The following is a 20,373-nucleotide window of genomic DNA, read 5'->3' as shown; positions in this document are numbered from 1 at the left end:
AGGGGTTCATGACTGCCATGACAACCATACATTCTCTCAGCATGTCATCAGTCAAATGAATGTGGGAGGCCACCTTCTCAACTGTGGCAGAAGATGGCTATCTGGTTGTAGAGGATTTCTCTTTGTCTCTCTTCTCATGGTCATTTCACTTTTTGCTAAGGTTCAGACTGGCAGCAACCACTTCTCTCTGCAGGGGTGGTGGACTTTGATAAATTTCTAGCCGAAATGCCAGGTGATACTGTAGGCATTTTGTAAGGTGATTGACATCGCCTTCATCAGGTAAAGCTTGTTTAATTCCTTGGTTTACTGGTGTGTTGGGAATTGTGATGTAGGAATCAGAATAGCTGTAGTGAAAGTTGCAGGAAACTACTGTGTGGTGACCCAACACAGTTAAGACCTATTACTGAGCCTCACCATGACTGTGATGAAAGTGAAGAAACAATACTTCTCCTTTATATCTGACCTTTGGTGGTGTTAAAATCACTATCTGAGAACAGTAATGGACTGGATAAGAACTAATGAACAAAAGCTCAAGCCAAGCAAAATGAAAGTACTGTTTGTGAGTAGGTAATCTGTCCAGGGAAGTGGGGTTCTGAGTAGGTGGCACCCCCAAAGGATCAAGTCCATAGTCAAGAAGTGTTCAAAGATCCAACTTTGTCACTAGAGAGGCCCAAGTGACCTTAGTAGTCCAAGGCGCCTTTCATTAACTTTAGCTGGTGCCCTAGCAGTAACTTGTCCTGGACAAAACAGCCTGGCAGATTAGACTACTTTGACAACAGATTAGCAGATTAGACAACACTGCAGAGAAAGTACAAGTAAATCAAAATGCAGATGCTGGGCTACTAACTGCGAATGGTCATTGGGAACGTATTTTGTCAATGCTTAAATAACTGCACTGATTCCTGGTTCTTTGTATGATTCTAGGTGGTGGTGCTAACCTTTAAATGTGGAACTGATTCCTGGCTATGAAGCATGGCCCATCTTGGAGATTATGGGGCCATTCTCTCAAAAAAGTAAAACAATAAGAGTGCTCTGACTCCTGGATAGATGGAAGGCGATACCCTGAAGGATACTGAATGCCCCCCTGTCTTCATTGGAACACATTCCAGACATTTTTCTAAAGTAATTTTCAAATGGATATGCAGCCTAAACACCAGTGAATAACCTGGTTGCCCCCACTGTCCATTACTAGTAATGAAAATACTACTAACAGACAAATATATTTAGCTTAAATTTCTTACTTTAATCATTAGTGCATAACCACAGCTATTAGGAAATGTTCTTTATGTATAAAATATCCTATAGCAGCTGCCTCTTATCTCAAAAGCTGGGGAAAGCATCTGTGAAAGTATTTGATACAAGAGCAATATTCCATGTTTGAGTTGTGCTATTCTCCTGTAGCGTATGACAAGGTGAGAACTGATTTTGTAAATCTCAGTGCTAGTGTGAAATGATGAGATGCATAAATGATGAATTCCCAACACTGTTGCTTTATAGAATTTAAATAATTTGATGTTGGAAAATAAACTGGAAATTAATATTGGAGACAGCTGAGATAGTTTGGTACACCTTGACTTATTCATCAGTATGCTTTTTACTGGACTTACTTTGTACCAAGAATATGTGAATAGTATAAACATTAAATTCATTTAAATTCCTTTAGAATTTGAGTGTCTGCAAAGATTATGAAAAGGAGCATTTACATGCTGATAGCATTAAAACGAATTAGGATAACTGAGCGTTCTATGAGATTTTTAAATAAAAAGATGGGAGTCTTTTATTTTTTAATGGAATACAACATATTGGCAATAAAACTGAACAGGTAACATAGGTTCCTATTAAAATTGACAGCAAAATTGAATTGTTGTGGATTGCAGTCATGATAATTTATTAACCGCCAGAATGAATTTTCAGGAATGTTTGACACTCCAATGATGTCAAGGTTGATTCCAACTTCAGGCAATACTTCCGTGATACTTGCAGATGGGCGTCTCAGATAATTACATTCACTGGCACATATAAGCTGCTCATTTCAACACTGTTGGCTTTACCTCCACTAAAGCCAAGAACCAGAAAAGGAACTCTTGGTCTCCCCTGAAAGGTGCTTTCCCCTGAGTGACAGTACAGCAGGTGGGATGTACCAAAGGAGTCCCAGTAATGCAGGCAATTCCAGGACACCTAAGACTACAGAACCACTTGCTGCAAAACACATTTTCAAAAAGAGGCATCAGCAGATTCATAGAAGTCCAGTTTATAATGTTTATCCAAAGTTTTTGGTGTGGACCAAGTGCCAGCTCTGTGGATGCCAATAAAAAGATAATTGATGGCAAATGTTGCCATAGTAAAAGCAGACCTTGTGGAATGGGTTGTGATATTCTGCAGGGCAGGCAGCTTGAGAGAGTCATAAGCCAAGATGATACATACCCTCAGCCAGCATGCTAGCTTTTCTTACCCCAAGAGGGTGGAAAGGAAGAAACAACACCTCTGTCAACCTGAAGTCCTTAGTCTGGCTGATACAGACTTTAAGCACCCAGTAGATGATCCACTATGTGTCAGGCCTTCTCTAAGGGATGAATCCGGTTAGGCCAGAAGGAGGTTCTGGTTGTAGTAAAAACTTGTATTTGCCTTAGGCATGAATGATAGATCCATACAAAGAATCACAGTCTTTCCACACAGTCTTTCAGGAATATGCATAAGGCACTCAATTCCAAAATAAGCCATGTTGATGTGATGGCCACCAAAAGGAGGACCTTATGAGAAAGGACGTGGAGTGGAACAGTTTGGAATGGTTTGAACACGAGAGTCTGCAGAACCTTCTTTAAGTTCCACGAATGAAAATGATGCACCACAGGAGGACATATAGGGATGCCCTCTTTAAAAAACACTTTGGCTGGGAATAAAAGCCAGTTGAACCTGTTTGAGGAGGTAAGTGATGCCTGTGTCAAGTCAACAGTAGTAGTACTGAAAGCCAAAAGCATGAACAGGGCAGCTGCAAGACTCCTTCTCAGAGAATTGCTGGGAAGAGTTAAACAATTCTGCCACTCTGGCTCCCATTCATCCATCAGATCCCGATCACTGTCTCTGCCGTGCAGTGATGTCAAAGAACAGGGAAAGGGAGATAGGCACTGCTGCTGGTAGATTTTTCATGTCCCATATATTGCACCCTGTGTGGCGGCTGACCCAGCACTGCCTTGGTACTAATTGCATCAGCAACTGCTGCAGTAGCTGAAGTGGTTTTCTTTTGGGTTTGGGGGGGAACGGGGTGTGTGTGTCCTGAGAATTTTAGGGGCTATAGCCATTTGGGCAGTTAAGGCAGAGGACTGACAGAGCACAGAAGCATCAGGCTTGCTGTAATGAAAACCAGGGCTGATTGGGAGCATCCTTTGAAGAAAAATCTGTTGTCGTAGTTGAAAATGTATCAGGTCTTGCTGTCAACACATGCAGTGGTATATGGGTATGGTGGATTAAGTTTTGTGGCTGGAAAAGCAGCAAACCAAGCCCCGAAGAATGGGGACTACCTGCCTCCACACATCCCCCCCACCAAGTCAGAGATGGATAAGGGAGGAAAGAGAAACAATACATAGGCCAAAAAGAAGGAAGGATGAACAGCAAGGGAAATGACCAAACAAAATGGTGGGTGGGAACAAAGGCCAGGAAAAAAATATGGATTGCCAAGAAAGAGAAGGAGGTTTTGTTTAAAATTGCAAGTCAAAAAAATTTATATCAGTGTTAGGAAAGAATGGTATGTGACTCTGTCAGGGAACTGCCATCGGAGCCAGAGGCGGAGGGAAGGCTCCAGAGCGATGCTGGAGAGGGTCCCAGCAGGGAGAGAGGCAGCCCATCTGCTGGGGAAGGAAATCAACGTAACACCAGGAGAGAAGGGGGGCAGATGGGGGAATCGGAGAAAAGGCTCCAGGACTCTTCACCGGAGACTAGTGGGGAGAGCACGGGTACTCCGCTGCCTACACCCTCCCTGCACAGAAGACTTCCGCGCAGGGAGAGTAGGAGGAGACTTGGCGTCAAAGAACTTTTTTGCTGGAAGAAGTTTAAGAAAGGCCCACTGACGGATTCTGCCAGCTACTGAGACAGCCACGAAGTGAAGGGCTGTCCAGACAGAAAGGTTCCTTCCAGTAGCACCTTAAAGACCAACAAGAACTAACTTAGTTGGTCTTTAAGGTGCTACTGGAAGGAATTTTTTTATTTTGTTTTGACTATGGCAGACCAACACGGCTACCTACCTGTAACCAGACAGAAAGGGTTCAACCAGGCAACCAAGCCAAGAGTGGCGGCAACTGACGCATGAGCAACCCCCCTAGAACCATTACAGACTCATAGGAAACAATTCAAAATAGATATATTCTATATATGGCCTGAGCTAGCACGTCAGTTAAATAAATATTGTTTTCAAAGATGAGCTACTTTTCAACCTTAGTGAACACATTTCAATTTTTTCAAAAATAGCAGATATCACTTTCTCTATTTCGTTTATTTCCTTCATGTATTAAAATATACAATTTGAAAACAAACAAACAAACAAACACACACAAATTCTTATTTGAAAGAATAGAAGGAATTCCATATTCTGAAGGGCTTCAGGACAGATTGTCTTGAGTCGTGTGTGTCACTTACTTGATGTAGTTTATTGATTGCAAAGCAGGTTTCAGTTCTCCAAGGAAACACAGATAGCTATCACTAGCATGTGTTTATGGAATGTTAGATATACAACTGTTGCTTGATCAATAATAAGTTTGTTGTGATTTTCCTTGGATACAATACGTAAAAACCCTCTGGATTTAAGCTTAGAAATGGCCATGTTGTGTTATTTTGTTTACAGTCTCAATGGGCTGTGTATCAGGATACGAATGCACAAGGAGTTGGAAGAAAAAATATTCTTCCCAACAGCTAAAATATGGAGTTTAGTAGATGACAGCAGTTAGAATTGTACAAAGAAATATGGTTCCTTTTCTTAGTGTGTTTTGAATTAAAATCAGCATGCCTGCTCCTTCCAATGTTATGAAGTTATACTGAGAAGTCTCAAAAATGCTACGAGATAAACTGAGAGATTTGTTTTTATTAATGTATTTAAAAGATCTCAGTTTGAATCTCACCTTCCACCTAACATAATAGACTCAAAAGAGGTTACAAACTTGAGGTCCCCTTTTTAAAAAAAGAACAGTCTTGATACTATACTGTTTAGTTATATTGTAGTTCATTAACAGCCTTCCTCACTTTGGGGGCTTTTGGTCATGTGTACATTTCATCATGTGCCTTCCATTCGGGACTTTTGGTCATGTGCTTATTCTCTCTCCCACTTACCCTATCCCCCCTCAAACTCCTGCCTCTTTCCTTGTCCTCCTCTCCTTATTGTCTAGGACAGTGTTTCCCAACCTTGGGCCTCCAGATGTTTTTGGCCTACAACTCCCACCATCCCTAGCTAGCAAGACCAGTGGTCAGGGATGATGGGAATTGTAGTTCAAAAACAGCTGGAGGCCCAAGGTTGGGAAACACTGGTCTAGGACAGGCATGGGCAAACTCAGCCCTCCAGATGTTTTGGTACTACAACTCCCATCATCCCTGACCACTGGTCCTGTTAGCTAGGGATGAAGGGAGTTGTAGTCCCAAAACATCTGGAGGGCTGAGTTTGCCTATGCCTGCTCTAGGATTAACCTTTATCTTCTAGGTCAATGACTTTTAAAAATATTTTTCTGCCCTTAGTCTTTTATCTGCTCTGCTCCTGTTAGGATTAGAACAGATCAAAGGCCCTTAGGAACACAGGATGCTAAGTCCATCTAGCTTTGTATTCTGACTGGCAGGAGTTCTCCAGAGTTCTGGGCAATGAGCTTCAGCCCTCCTGATGGCTTAGCCCCAGCCCCAGCCTCGGTCACATCCACATCATACATTTAAAGCACATGGCTTCCCACAAAAAATCCTGGGAAATGTAGTTTACCTCTCACAGGGCTACAATTTCCAACACTCTGTACAAATTGCAGTTCCCTTGATTCTTTGGAAGAAGCCACGTGCTTTAAATGTATGGTGTGAATGTGACCAAGCAGGCAGTAGAGTTAGATATTGCTAGAGGCTTTGCTATTATTACCAAATTCTTAACAACGCAATCTTATGCATGTGTATTTGGAAGTAGTCTCTCTGTGTTCAACTACTCCCTAGTATGCATGTTGAGGATTGCAGCCTTGAAAGTACTGAATATAGACTGGTTTCAAATTTACCAGATTCTAATGACACTGTTTTCCTCAAACAAATCTGCTGCAGGGTAAAATAATGCACATTCAAGCGCCACTTCCCATCCACAGTTGAAACCAATGTTTCAGATTTTGGTGCATCATTACCATACTGGAATCCAGCCATTACACAAAGATAGACGATTGTTACTCCTTCTATAAATGTCTGTTTGTCTTAAAATATTACATTACACTTACTTATACAGGTTCTCCAATGGTGCAGTTAAAAAGACAGCTGCTGCAAGTAAATTGTTGCAATACTTGTGTATTTTATAAATACGACGATTTCTGTCTTTTTGTGGGAACAACAGTTCTTGCACAGAACTGCAAACTGACCACAGCATGCTTTCACAGGTCATCAGAATTGCTATAACATCTATTCTGTAAGAGACAAAGCAAAAACCCTGAAATCAATCGAGGCATGCAATTCAACACATTCAATCAAGTAACCTGCTACAATGCAGAAAGGATTTTTATATACAAGTGATCTCTTTTGCATTATTTAAAATCATCAGGAATTTTAAGTAATAATAATATAATCTTGTCCCTGATACAACATTACCAAAGTATACACAGAGCTCTTATGTTTCATTTCCCCATTGATTTCAAGAAATGAAGATTATCTGTGGATTAGCTCCCTCCGTAGATATGAATGAGGAAGGAATTCACCACTTGCACTGTTATACATGTGAAAGCTAGGATTATAATTTGCTAAAATTTGCAATTTTATCCAATTCTGAATACGCCAAATAAAACATTACAACTAAATATATTTTAATTTCTCTGTTCCTTACACCTGTTATAAAATGAAAATTGAATATGTTCTTTTTCTGTTTTCTTCAGAGCTTTTTATCCCCGGTTCGAACTGCTAGGTTGGCAGGAGCAGGGACCGAGCAATGGGAGCTCACCCCGTTGCGGGGATTCGAACCACCAACCTTCTGATCAGCAAGTCCTAGGTTCTGTGGTTTAACCCACAGTGCCACCCGCGAAAGTAAGACATTAGTTTAAATATTCATGGCACAATTTTATATAAAGAGTTTTGGAAACTGGTGCCCTTTCCCCATTCCTTTAGTATGCAAGTTCCATTTTATATTGATTTTTCATCATGGGCTCCATATGTGCTTTCCGAGTACCCGCTCTTTTCTCCCAAGATTTCTTTGCCACTTGCCCCATCTCCCATTGTTTCACTATGGTTCCTCTATTATTACTTTCTTGCTTTTTTATGAACATGCTATATTATGATAACTAGTATATGCCAGAAGCTGTTTAAGAGTTACATAGCTACCAGTTAACGTGGCACTGTAAATGTCTTTGGCATGACAAAGAAGGAACAGTGAGTTGTAAAAAAGGATTGCAAAGACTATGGATACAACCTACATCCCACTGGCATTAATGACAAAGCTCACATTTTGATTGTAATAGGGCAGGATTGCTATCCAAACAATGTATACATCTGCCTATCAGATTTTCAAGAAGAATGAATCAATTGTCATGATTTCAACAAAAAGCAAATAAAGTACAGAATCTGCAGAGAACAGCAGAAACAGATCAGGACTCAAATACTCTAGCAGCTGAATTTGATCATACTTCTAATTCCAGAATTAATATTAAAAGCCTGCTCTGCTACACAATAGAGTATGTATGTTCTCATTCTTCTTAATTATAAAGAAAATTAAATCTAGAAATCACTAGGGTGTTTCCATTCTTTATGTATGCTTACAGACAATAGTCTAAGTATTTTCATATATACTGAAATCTATAAATCCTCTGTATAATGAGGTTATACACACAAGCAACATTTTGAAAAATAAGTTCCTTTGTAGTTTGTACCTAGATGTTGGAAAATATGTGACATTTGAAGGATGGATCTGCTCACCTTTGGCTTCAGTCTACCATTTTTTTATTTTTCTGTAAAAATAAAGCTTTGTATATTGCACCATATATATTTATTTTGTAGCTTTTACTTCCATTGCTAGTTGCTTCCTGTCATTAGCCGTTTTTATCATCTCCTTGATGAATATCATGCCCACAACTAACCTTGGAAACATATCGCATATTGAACTTAAAGGTTAAAAGCTGCAGTATGAATGATCAAAGGCATACAATTTTGGTGAACACTGAAAAGATACGCAACTACAGCTAGGACTAGAAAAAGCACTTTTTCATGCATGAAAAACAAGTTTCCAGGGAGATATTATATTGTTTTTAGAACAATTCACAGCAAACCATGGGCTCCAGCAGAGCTTCTGATTTACAGTACGCACATAACCTTGGACAAACTTGATGTCTCAACTATAGTATTTTAAATCAAGCTAACTTGTTTCAATAAACCACAGTTTAGGAGAGAGGTTGCTAATGAGGTGCCTATAGAAGAGAAGCAACGGCAGCTCTGAAATTTTCCCTTGAAGTATTCATGAAGCCTCTCAGCCACCCCTTCTACTCACTATCCCTTGGTCATGAGGTGGTTTAAACTGGTTACCTTCTTCTCCCTTGAGAAGTACAGAGAGCTGCAGGAGAGTGATGATTTTTCATACTTCCTCTTTCAACTCCACGGGTTTCTTAAGTTGGATCTACGGGATCCAACTTTTACTTAGATTACTTGGAAAAGCAAATAATATGTATAGGTGGGGGGGGTGCACGCAGTCACTTTCTGTACCTCTGTGGGGAAAGTGGAGAGAAATTGCCAGAGGGGACATGGCCCATAGTTCTCACCAAAAAGTCCAAATGTATCCACAGGCCAAAAAATGTGGTGATCCCCTAGTTCAGGTTTGTATGCCATGTTAACCTAAAACAGAAGCAGATGCTTCTAATCTCATCACAGCTACACCAGAGAAAAACGGAGGCATGAGTTTGCAAGCCAAATGCTCACTGTAGCTTGTTTGTGTATCCCTAAGCCATGGTTGTATTGTTGCATTTGAATGCAGAAGAGTTTACTTAACATTCACAGAGTAAAAAGTTCAGGCACAAAACAACAATGCTTAGGCATAAAACAAAATTAACCTTCTATAAACGATTGGATGACTTCCTCAGTCTTGTGCTTTAGACAAAACTTTAAATGGATTTATTTCAACAGGCTTTTAATAAAAACGTTTTTATATTCATTGCTTGTTAAATTGTATAGTTTTGTTAGCTTGTATTGTCTTTAATAAGATATTTCATGATTATTTCATCTTAATTTATGTAAGTTGTTCTGAATGCTCAATAAGCAGAACAGGAAACAATAATAATACATTCACATCACCCACAGCGCAAAATTCAAATCAATCATTACCTTATCTGCGGTGTTCTCTTGTAACTGGGCTGGGCCTGAAAATATCTGCAAGCCAGGAGTGCCAAGGATTCCTCCAGCACTTCTGTTAAAATCTCCTGGGCTAGCACAGGGGGTAGAACAGTCCATAGATCATGATGAAGAGCACAGCAGAAATAATGCCACATCTGGATGGAGAATGAGCATCTTTCCCCCTGGCAAAACCAACAAATGTTAAACAATAGAAACCCATCTTCCTGAATGTCAGGTTGGATTCAGTGAATCTAATCCATTCAGGCCGAGAGGAAATAGTTGAAAAGTATGAACTGCTGAATAACTAGACCAGAAACCTTGCAAGATGCAAAACATATTTCCGCTCCCAAAAACAACTCGGGTCTTGTTTCAGCTGGGAAAGCAGTTTTCTTCCAAAACCACAAACATTTGACCTACCATAAACTTACCTTCCCCAAACCTATTTTGGATAAGCATGCTGTACTGTGTAGTTACTAATTTACGAAATTGTGTACAACTACTCACCATCTCTGCTGTGATCAAGGGCAAATCCCATTGTAAAAGGCTGACCAACCATGAAGCAGTTACTCTTAGTTAGACTCTTAATTGCTACTAAGAATAACTTTCTATGCAGCTGTCACCAGCAAGTTAATACATCTCTAGGTGCTCCAACTTCTTCACTGAAGGCCATAAGTAGATGTTTTCCAAATGGGGCATTTATATCCACATTACAAGTTGAGTTATGTTTTAAGTAGCACAGGTAAGTCAGGCTGAAGTTGTACACATTCTTACCTGGGAACAAGCCCTATTGAACAAAATGGGAACTACTTCTGAGTAGATATGCATACAATTAAAGTACCCCTTGGAGGTACACGTGGCAAAAAATTAGAGGATCCTTGCTGAGAGCCTTAATCCTACCACAATATAAGAGAAAGTACCTACAGACCAACTGAATGAGTTAACTTACACACTTATTTGCCTACATTGATAGATTATAGACATACATAGATATAGATAGATTATAATCCGACAGCCTATAAATATAGCCAAAGAGTTGAAAATACACCCAGTGTTCCTTGCTGAATGTAAATGTTCATTCATTGTTATAATTCTTTTTAAAGATCCTTTAGCTATTTTATTATATTTTAACAATACCAGAAACAAATATAGTAACAGTCTAAACTCTGTGACAATTTTATGCCTCTGCAGATTTTTTTTTCATATAGCAGAGATTATTATAATTTCCTGTCTGATATGCAACATACTATGAAGTTCTATTATTATGGGTCACTATAATGAAGCATAACTATTTTTTTAAAAAACCTTACCAGTGAAGAGCTCTGCAAATAATGCTTCCAAGATTAGCATCAAATTAAATGATTTATATGTGGACATTTTATTAATGTTTTATCATGCATTTTATAATATACAGGTAAAGTCATTAACTGTTGAACATTTGCTGCAATAGCAGTAAATTATCAGTAGGCATTATGAGTAAACATTGTTAAAATAATAGTAATATGAATAAATAAATAAATAAATAGGGTGATATCCAATATTAATCATACTCAGAGTAGACTCACTGAAATAAGTGACCTTCAGTAATTTAAGAACACTGATTTCAATGGATCTACGTTGTGTATGACTTTGTTGGATATCACTTTTCTTAGAAACTATTTAATAATTTATAAACCATTTTGAAGCCGTTTTAATTGAATTCAGTATTTATTTATTTATTTATTAAAGTATTTAAAATACATTTAAATATATGTTCCACTGGGTATATATCCTATACTCGGTTCATTGTGTTTTATGTAGTTATTTGATATTTAGTATCTGAAACTTCCAATATACCAGAATATATATTGTTCTTATTTAAATTATTCATGTTATTTCATATCAAAGTAGATTCTTGGTAATAAATAGAATCCTCATTGAAATTTACAGGGAACCTTTTCCTGTTTGCTATTTGTTGTTATGTCAAAGTATCTGAATGGGTAAACATCTGCTATTTTTGCAAGCTTCATACAATAAAACAGATGTGGGCTTTTATTTAAATTGTATGTCAAGAAACAGGCAGCTGGGCAGTACTACATAAGCCACTCAGTATTATCTACAAATAGACAACTTTATTTTTGACAACTAGAAAACATACGTTTTGGAGATTGCAGCAGATGTTTGTTTCATTAAAAGCTTTATTTCAGTTTGGTAGCCAAGCAGGTATTCCATCTATTTAGTTGGTGAGATACTGCACTAGATTGTTTTCACATCACACTACAAGCTACTGCAAACTGTATCTGTTTTAGAGTGCAAATCCCCACTGCCCACCTTGGTTGTGGCATTAACTATGGTTCAGCTATCCAGAGTTTGAAATTAAGGTTCACTGTCATTTTGAAATATTTATATTCTGTAAAGAAGACAATATCAGAATTACTACATTTCACATACTAGCTAATTATTTTATCCACCAACAAATACTGAGCTCAGTGCACAGCCATGGAAAAATTCATTGCTCCAGTGAGTGTTGATTGGTCATGAATCCTTGATAGCAGGGCTGTCCCACCCATGAAACAAGATTAGGTGGTTGCCCCAGGGGGCAGATATGGGCCTGATGAGCACACTGCCACTGCACTCCGTGGGTGCCCCCCCCCCCGCTGCCTCCTGCTCTGCAGGTGCGTCCTGCTGCTGCCTCTGCCATGAGTGCACCATGTGGGGGCATGGCAACACAGTAGGGCTATACCTGTGGTGGGGCACACCCACCATGGCAGAGCATTTTTCCTCAAGTGGCAAAATGTTACAGGCCAGCCCTGCTCCCAAGCAGCAAATCATTCAAAGGAAGCAGGCAGCTGCTTCTACAGGTACATATTTTGGGATCACAGTAAACTATAGTTATTTTATGTATATACTTTCTTGCAATACACTGCAGTTCTTTTATGGCACAGTAGTTTGGAACAAAGTTTGGAAGTTACTTGATTCAACCAATTGGGGACATTTAACAGGAGTGTAGATAAGACAATAATGAATTAATCTGTTTTAAAAATGAAGAGTCCTAAAAAGCACACAAAGATGTACTCATACCAGAATGTAAACATCTAGAAGGACTCGATATTGTTTTGTAATTACATAATATTATAGCTTGGCCTTTATTCATGACCATTGCTGCATGCACATAATGCCCATTGAACTCAATTAGGCATATGCACACATAGTTGTTATAGATCAGCAACCTTAAAATGTAACCTTGATTTCAGGTAGTATTGAACCTATGTTTCAAATTAATCAAGAAGAAAACAAAAGAAAGAAACATTTGTGTAAAAGGAAAAGCTAGTAAACTTAACATCACACCTCATAAAAAGCTTTGTAGTCATCCCAGTAGTGACTCTCGGCATCCTGTAAAATAGTTGTAGCACAAATTCTGATGCAGTAGTTTGTAATTTGAAACTGAAGAACACTGATCAATTCCTGATATTGCTGGAGAGGCATTAGGAATACAGGCCTGTTCAAATGATCAAAGAAGGAAAGATTTAAGACCAGTGCAGTAGGAGGTAACAACCCACAGTTGTACAAATGGTTTGGATTATTAAGTATCAATCATTCATTTCCTCTTGATTCTTGAATCTAAACCTACACTCACGTTAAAATCTGGTCTTTGTTACAGAGGCTCTTTGAAAATCTACTTCTACTGTTTTACAAATGTGTACTATACTACTTAGGCAAACAGCACCATCAATCTACTGCTAAAACAATGCACATATAAATGATTGGATCACTATTATTGAAATGCAATGTAGAAGTATACGTGGTACTTCTAAACAATACTTAAGGGATAGTTCTTTTTATTTAAAAAAGTGGTCTGGTAGGAAAAATACCAAACTGTTTCATACATATACAATTATTATAAAAATATATACTATTATCAAGGTTAGCACAAGAGAGGTTAGCCTCTTCTGACCAGGGTGGTGGTTCGGCTGCTACCCCCTTGCCTTCTATTCCCACCACCCCATCCTCCTCTTTGCACCAGCAGTGGAGCTGTTCTCCTCTTCCCCTGGCCACCCGCACTGCCTATTCTGCCTCAGTGTCTTGTTCTGAGGAAGAGGCAAGAAAATCCTTCCTGAAAGCACAACATTTCAGATACAGTGGCAAAGGGGGTGCCTATGCCAACACCACAGCTTGCTACAACAGAGGAACTTTATAATCCAATTTACAACCCAACACAATAAGGGGAGGGGATAAAAATAAGTGAGGCAAGGTTTTCAAGCACTCAATAGCAGCTATTTCAACTACACATAGTTAGGCTTAGTTTTATTTGGGGATGTGGATTAAGTGAAAGGCAACACTGAAAATGTGAATTTGGAGGAGGAATTTAGAGAAGATGGTGCAAAAGAAACTCTCAGGAAGGAATTCCAAATCTAAGGTGAAGAAAGGGAGAAGGGTTTTGAGACAGAACAACCTTCTGAAGAAGTCAAGGCCACAGGAAAGGACCTGGTGAAAAATTGTGGCAGAAAGGTACAGTAAGTCAAGCCCACGGAGAGCTTCAAAAGGGGGGGGGGGGGATCCAGTGAATTTGTGTTGAATGCAGAAGCTGCTGAAGAAGAACATCACATGGTTTGAATTTCAAGAGAAGTGAATGATTTGAGCAGCAGAGAAAAAGGAAGAGTAACAACAGAAGAGGAGAGAAAAAGACAAATAGAGTAATAAAATGGCATTTGACTAAAGTGGTATGGGGGAATTGACATGACATTAAAAAAAGGTAAAGGTAAAGTACCCTTGACAGTTAAGTCCAGGTGCAGATGACTCTGGGGTTGCAGAGCTCATCTCGCTTTACAGGCCGACAGAGCTGGTGTTTGTCTGCAGACAGTTTTTCCAGGTCATGTGACCAGCATGACTAAGCTGCTTCTGGAGAAACCAGAGCAGTGCGCGGAAACACCGTTTGTCTTCCCGCCGGAGCGGTACCTATTTATCTACTTGCACTTCTTTTGGCATGCTTTTAAACTGCTTGGTTGGCAGGAGCTGGGATCGAGCAACGGGAGCTCACCCTGTCGTGGGGATTCAAACCGCTGACTTTCTGATCGGCAAGCCCAAGGGGCTCAGTGGTTTAGACCACAGCGCCATCCACGTCCCTGATATGACATTACCCTCTCCCCAAATCTGATTTATATGTAACATATATATTTGTGTGTGTGCGCGTGCACGCGCGCATGTGCATAATATTATTTGTAAGTTGCTCCATGACAAAAAGTTTTCTGAGCAGTTTATAATAAATGAGTATAAAAAGCTTTAAATACAAAATTAAACATTAAACCACATATTCCAAAGCAATATAAATAGAAGGAAAATAAAACTCACCACATCCACAACATTCAAACACAATTTGAAACCCAAAGTGGTCCAGATTACATGAATAATTTTAAAGGTCTAGATGAAGAAAGACGGGGCTGGAACTGTTCTGTCTTACACAAAAGTTTTAGATGCTTCTTAGAAGTTACAGTGGTGTACAGAGTGAATGCAAGATCATAGTAAACCAGGATAGAAAGAGAAAAATTCAAGGCACTGGCAGTAAACAGCACATTGTTTTAAGTTGTTTCTTTTAAATATATTTGTTGTATCACTGAAATGGAATTGTTTGATTTACTGGTATTTATGGGTGTTTTAATCAATACAACAGACTCACTTTCTAGTGGTATCTTTCATTAGATGCTGATACATATTAAAATGCTGATAGACATGCACTGCTGTGGAGAGAATTGTATACAAGTTCTGCAGTGGAGCTCTGGAAGGGACATCTTTACTTCTCTCCTCCAACCTTGTCAGGACAGCTGTTGCTACTTTGCAGCAGGCCTCTACAAAGTTTGCTCTAATTTCCTGGAGAGACTCATCTCTGCATGCCAGAGCCAGGGGAAGCAACATGTCAAGTTCCTCCATGATGTCAGAACAAAACTAGGAAAATAAATGTGACATCCAGTTAATTTTATACTGACAGCATTATTTATACCTGTATAGTATGACAAATACTGCATTTGGCAAAAGACAAATGTAAGCTTCATATTGTTTTTACTTCATTATATTAAAATGGACATGTATACAGGAAAAGCTTAGACCATGTAAGTTGAAGCTAATATTTGCCAAATTTATCTTTAAAAAAAAACCCTAGGAACAATTCAGCTAATGAGCAGAAGCCCTGTATGAGCACACAGGGGAAGAAAGAGGGGGTCATTCCTTTGGCAAGCTGAAATGTTTGCCCTGATGTAATGATAACCTTACCAGATTGAATTCCTCCATTGACATAGTTCCTATATGAAGAACTCTGTGATCTCCATAGATGCACACATTAACTTCTAATCAAGTGTCAAAACAGACAATAATAGTGGTTACTTGTTTTTGAGCTCAACTCCCTCTAAGTCCAAGCATGTTACATGAAACTCATTGATTTGATTGAGATTTTCATATAACGGTTATAAGTGACTGAGTCCTGTGCACCTAGATATTTAATGCTATTTTACTCCCTCTTCCACCAAGTGAATAAAGAGCACTGTTCACCAAATGCTTCAGTCAGGGCAGGGCAGTAGCCTCTAGTGTGGGCATTAAACACATATTGTAGAGTGGTCACACAGTTGACTCTAAGTAGTGCTGCCATAACTCTTGCCTTCACTTTATAAAAACAAAAGTATCTTATTATAAGCATGCACGTGGAACCCCAACTAGGTGAGAAAACATACTCTCTACCCCTTTTTACTGCAAATTGCCCCCTCCTGACATGCTTCTCAGAAGAGAAGCGGCAGTCACAGTTTTAACAAGTGATGCGGTTGCAGACTGCTTTGTTCCAGAGAAAGCCTCAAAAAGAGTCAGTTTATTCATTCAGTCATATAAGCGGTGAAACTCTACCTGGACAGCATCATTTCAGGCTGCAGTTGGATAAATTGAATGTTTGAATGCTATCCCACAAGAAAATCTCCCTGAACATAAAAAAGGACATGAGGAGGAAAGCTGGGCTGAACTGTTTTCCTTGATGCACTTGCTTTGTCTGATAAGAGAGGTTTTTTGTTTAAAGATGAGGTAGTATTCAAACATGTAATACAGTCCAAGACAAGCTTTGCAATTTAAACTGACCGAAAGTGTAGAAGGAACTGGAGTAGAAGAGACTACTCTGGGTTGAGTTGTTTTTAATCTTCAATCCCCTATACACAAGTCCATGAATCAGGCTTTAATTTTTCTCCCGCTGTAGCTTCAGATCTGAACCCCTTCTGCCCCTGTTTGTTTTTATATTCATTGCATTTTAGACTTTCCCTAGTGAACTACTAATGTGTCTCAGTCTCATCAATGCATCTCCACCTACAAAATTAATTTCTTCGTGGGACAGAAATCTAGGCTATTTACTAAAATGGATACATTTTAAAAGTATTAAAATGGATACATTTTTAAAGTTCCTTAGAATATATGTTGAGATCTATAAAGCACTATTAAATAATTTACCACAGGTTTTCATTCCATGCATTTGACTCTTAAAATACTGGAAGTGCAAGTACTTCAATGCTTTATGGGTAAACAAACCCGACATTCTGTAATCCCCTTAAAACTTCAGATCTTTTGATACATGCCTTTGAAATTTGTTTTGGTTGTTCTTCCTCATGGACTACTTCCCTGAGCTCCTTCATGTGCTGTACCTTTACAGTATGCATCACATAGCAGGCAGCTGAAGTGTGTTCATTCTGCTCATGTTGAAGAATTTTATTGGAAAAATCTTCAACTGCAATTGTTATACAGTGAGCTACTGAAGAGGACAGGTCTTTAAATGCTTTTCTCCAGCCGAAATCTAGTATGGTAGTCTGAAATATAGAAGTATACAGACAAAATCTGAACAGTCAAATGTTTTTGTTTCAATTATACCTAAGCTGATCAAATTGTATACTGAAACTCTTTGTATACTTAACACACAATACACTTGGAACTGACTGACTCTTTTCTTCTGGATGTGGTGTGAAGCTGTTATTTGTGCTGTTGTGTTATGCCTCCTCTCCCATTCATTTCACAGGGGTCCATATAGGAAACATTTTAGGTAGCTTCCCACCTTCACCACCACCCCACATCATGTCCCTCCTCATTCCACTGGTATGAAACTGCTTTTGTAAACTTGCCAGAGCCCAAGCTTCAGCAACTGTCAGAAGTGTTTGTTGACTGGCTTGGGAAATGGGAGGTCCGGATTAGCTGGCAAAGCAGGAATGTTTAACATTGCAAAATTTTAGATGGTCAAGCCTTTTAATTGGCTATTCATTCCCATACCCCCACCCCTTGTTCTTTAAAGTTTAAGGGCAACAGCCTGCTCAAAATTTCCTTTTAGCCTCTTCAGTAATTACCCCTCAGTTCAGATGGTGTACACACAAACCCAGTGATTATAGCTGAGTGACTTCTTTGCCTTATTCAGGTTCCTTTACTTAAAATGATCAGTTCACACATACTACAAAGAGAAGCAAGCCAGAAAGGGGAAACTCAAACTAAACTCACAACTCAGGAAAGCCACCCAAGTCCTGTACCCAGATGTGTGTTTTTCTTCTCAGTAGTGTGGGTATTAATTAAAGGCTGTTGCTGTTGCCTATGCCAAGAGTGTCTACTTGCACTTGTTCAGAGAAATAATGTAAAGTGTTTTAATGCTATGGCACTGAGATTCTACTTGCTGTAATATCTATGTTCTCTGGCTGCTGTAGATGCTATTGCAGTCAGTTTTATTGTTATATTTCTTTTGTATATTAAATGTTTTACTGATGATTCCTATTCATTATAAAGTGTTTCAACCAAACCTGGTGAGACAGGATGTAAACAAAATAAATAATTGTATCCAGCTGAGTCCCTACTAAGGGAAATCTTTTTGATCCAACTGAGGATCCAGCAGAAGCAGGGATTGAGGCAATTTCTGGAAATTGCCTCTGTCCTCTGCAGCTCTCCATGCCACCTCCATGCTGTCCCAAAGCTACACACACACCCCGCCACACACCCAAAGCTTCTGGATGAGGGGGACATTGTTCAGCTGACCAAAATTGTCTGCTAGATCAGTCTTCTATCACCAGGGGACAGCAGTTGGATGCAACTCTGAAGATTCATGATGTTTTGATGATGTTTAAATAAAGGAACAATGTATGTAAGAACTGCAGAGTTTGGGTTTTCTTTCTCAAACAGAAACTTGCTTTTGAAAGTGAGGGACTTTTGTGAGGTGCAATAGGTATCTGTCATGTAAAGACAAAAAGTAAACATTTTCACTGGTAAGACCTTACACTTCAGTGTCACCAGTTCTTTGGATCCCAGCCCTAAAAGCTGAGAATAGCAATCCAGTTCATTTCTTCAGTAATCAGCTTTGTAATCCATTTGATGCCAAGCTTTGTTTCATTGATGATCTAAAATGTTGTACGTGTATATAACTAGGACTCTTGACACTTGGTTCTAGATAAACTGATTACTCCCCTGTGTTCTTTATTCAGACTTATTAAGTTGCTGATAGTTGTTTAAAACTACATTTAAAATGTGATAGAACTGATTCATTAATTTTGGTGAGATGCAGCTCAATAGCAATATATTTTACTGCTCAGACAAAGTGGGAGAACTCCCCTCACTCATATGCTCCACAGAGATCGCAGCACCAGTGTAGTTATGCATTAGCTACAGAAAGTGGTTTGTTTCTTGGTAATGCTAGACTATGAGAAATAGATATGAGTGCTTTTTATTTGTAGGATGATATGGAATATATTAATATGAAAAGAGCCTGTGCAAATGGCCATCATAAATTGTAAGAGCAAGCTTATGTAAAAATAGATCCTCAGTTTTCAACACACGCCTGAAAATACTTTTGGAAACATCGGGGACATTAAATAAAAACTTACAATGGCACCTTTATATGTTTTTATGTTCACTGCCTTTCTGATAGCGACTTTGTTCTTTTAATAGTGATGCCACAAAATGGTTTAACAGCTTCTTTTATATTCACAATTTTTTGTATATGGTCTTTTTTCTTTCCAGCCTTGGTCTTTGCAGACTTAAATTACTAATAGCACTGAAATTATTAGCATCTTAGCATAAGGGATTCGTAATGAATATGTTAATAGGTCCTTATCTGTATTGATGGTGCAGACAAAACAGGCTCCCAGAGAGTTTGACTCTTTATTTTACTCACCTCTTTTACCTGAAGTAACTGTTCAGGAAGCACACTGGTTTCATTTGCTCTACTTTCCCCTATTAAAAGCTCCCCACCAGCTTTCTTCAGAACTCCTGCACAGTATGACAAATGGGATCAAAGTTAAGATTAAGGCTGTGGAAAACTTGATATATCAATACATTCTATAAAGATATTCAGCAAGCTGCAGTGGAATGTTAGTAATGAAATAGAAGTAAAATTCAGGTTGCAAACAAAATTCTCTTTTCGATAACTACATTTTTGTTTTACTTAATGGTATATATAGTATATACAATATTTAGATATTTAAATGTTGGAATCAACAGTCTATTAAGGTACTTACATAAAAATATTAGTAACTTGGAAAAAGTCAGTTAAAAGTAAAATATTCAGAACTTTCTAACAGTTGGAATCTACAGTCTCCCAACTTGCTGGTGTGGGAGATCTGTCCCCAGCTCATTGCAGCATTTGACATGTTTGTGGGCTGCCAGTGACAGACCCATATCTTTAAAAAATGTTTCTCTCAATCATATGTAAAGTAGGAGTTGTGGACTTTAGAGCACAAATTGGAGCCTAGCAGGAGGCACACCTGCCCAAGGATTCCTCTCCAGATAATAGTCTGTTATGGAGCACCTTCAGATTGCACACCTGGTATGTAAAGAGTAGTACAACCTCATCTAGGATTGATTTCACATCAGTCAACTTTCCAACCTACACATTGA

At 38.8% G+C, this 20,373-nt stretch overlaps 1 protein-coding gene across 5 annotated transcripts in view; it reads right to left on the bottom strand.

Annotated features, from left to right (window-relative positions):
- The window catches only part of KIAA0825, a 186,780-nt gene that overhangs the window by 125,895 nt on the left and 40,512 nt on the right, over window positions 1-20,373 (bottom strand). For all 5 annotated transcript variants that reach the window (XR_014161101.1, XM_081880319.1, XM_081880321.1 and 2 more), the window contains exons 7-12: window positions 19,652-19,746; window positions 17,091-17,318; window positions 15,167-15,432; window positions 12,841-12,991; window positions 9,508-9,698; window positions 6,435-6,617 (exon numbers count right to left, since the gene is read on the bottom strand). Coding sequence is in view for 4 of the 5 variants with exons in the window: in XM_081880319.1 (XP_081736445.1) it covers window positions 6,435-6,617; window positions 9,508-9,698; window positions 12,841-12,991; window positions 15,167-15,432; window positions 17,091-17,318; window positions 19,652-19,746 (1,114 nt within the window). In the remaining variant the exon portion in view is untranslated. The remainder of the gene's footprint in view (window positions 1-6,434; window positions 6,618-9,507; window positions 9,699-12,840; window positions 12,992-15,166; window positions 15,433-17,090; window positions 17,319-19,651; window positions 19,747-20,373) is intronic.

The sequence above is a fragment of the Podarcis erhardii genome, assembly GCF_964252035.2.
Source record: "Podarcis erhardii genome assembly, chromosome: 11".
Classification (NCBI taxonomy): Eukaryota; Metazoa; Chordata; class Lepidosauria; order Squamata; family Lacertidae; genus Podarcis; species Podarcis erhardii.
The sequence above is the reverse complement of the archived record's forward strand: the minus strand, read 5'-3'. Positions and strand labels throughout refer to the sequence as shown.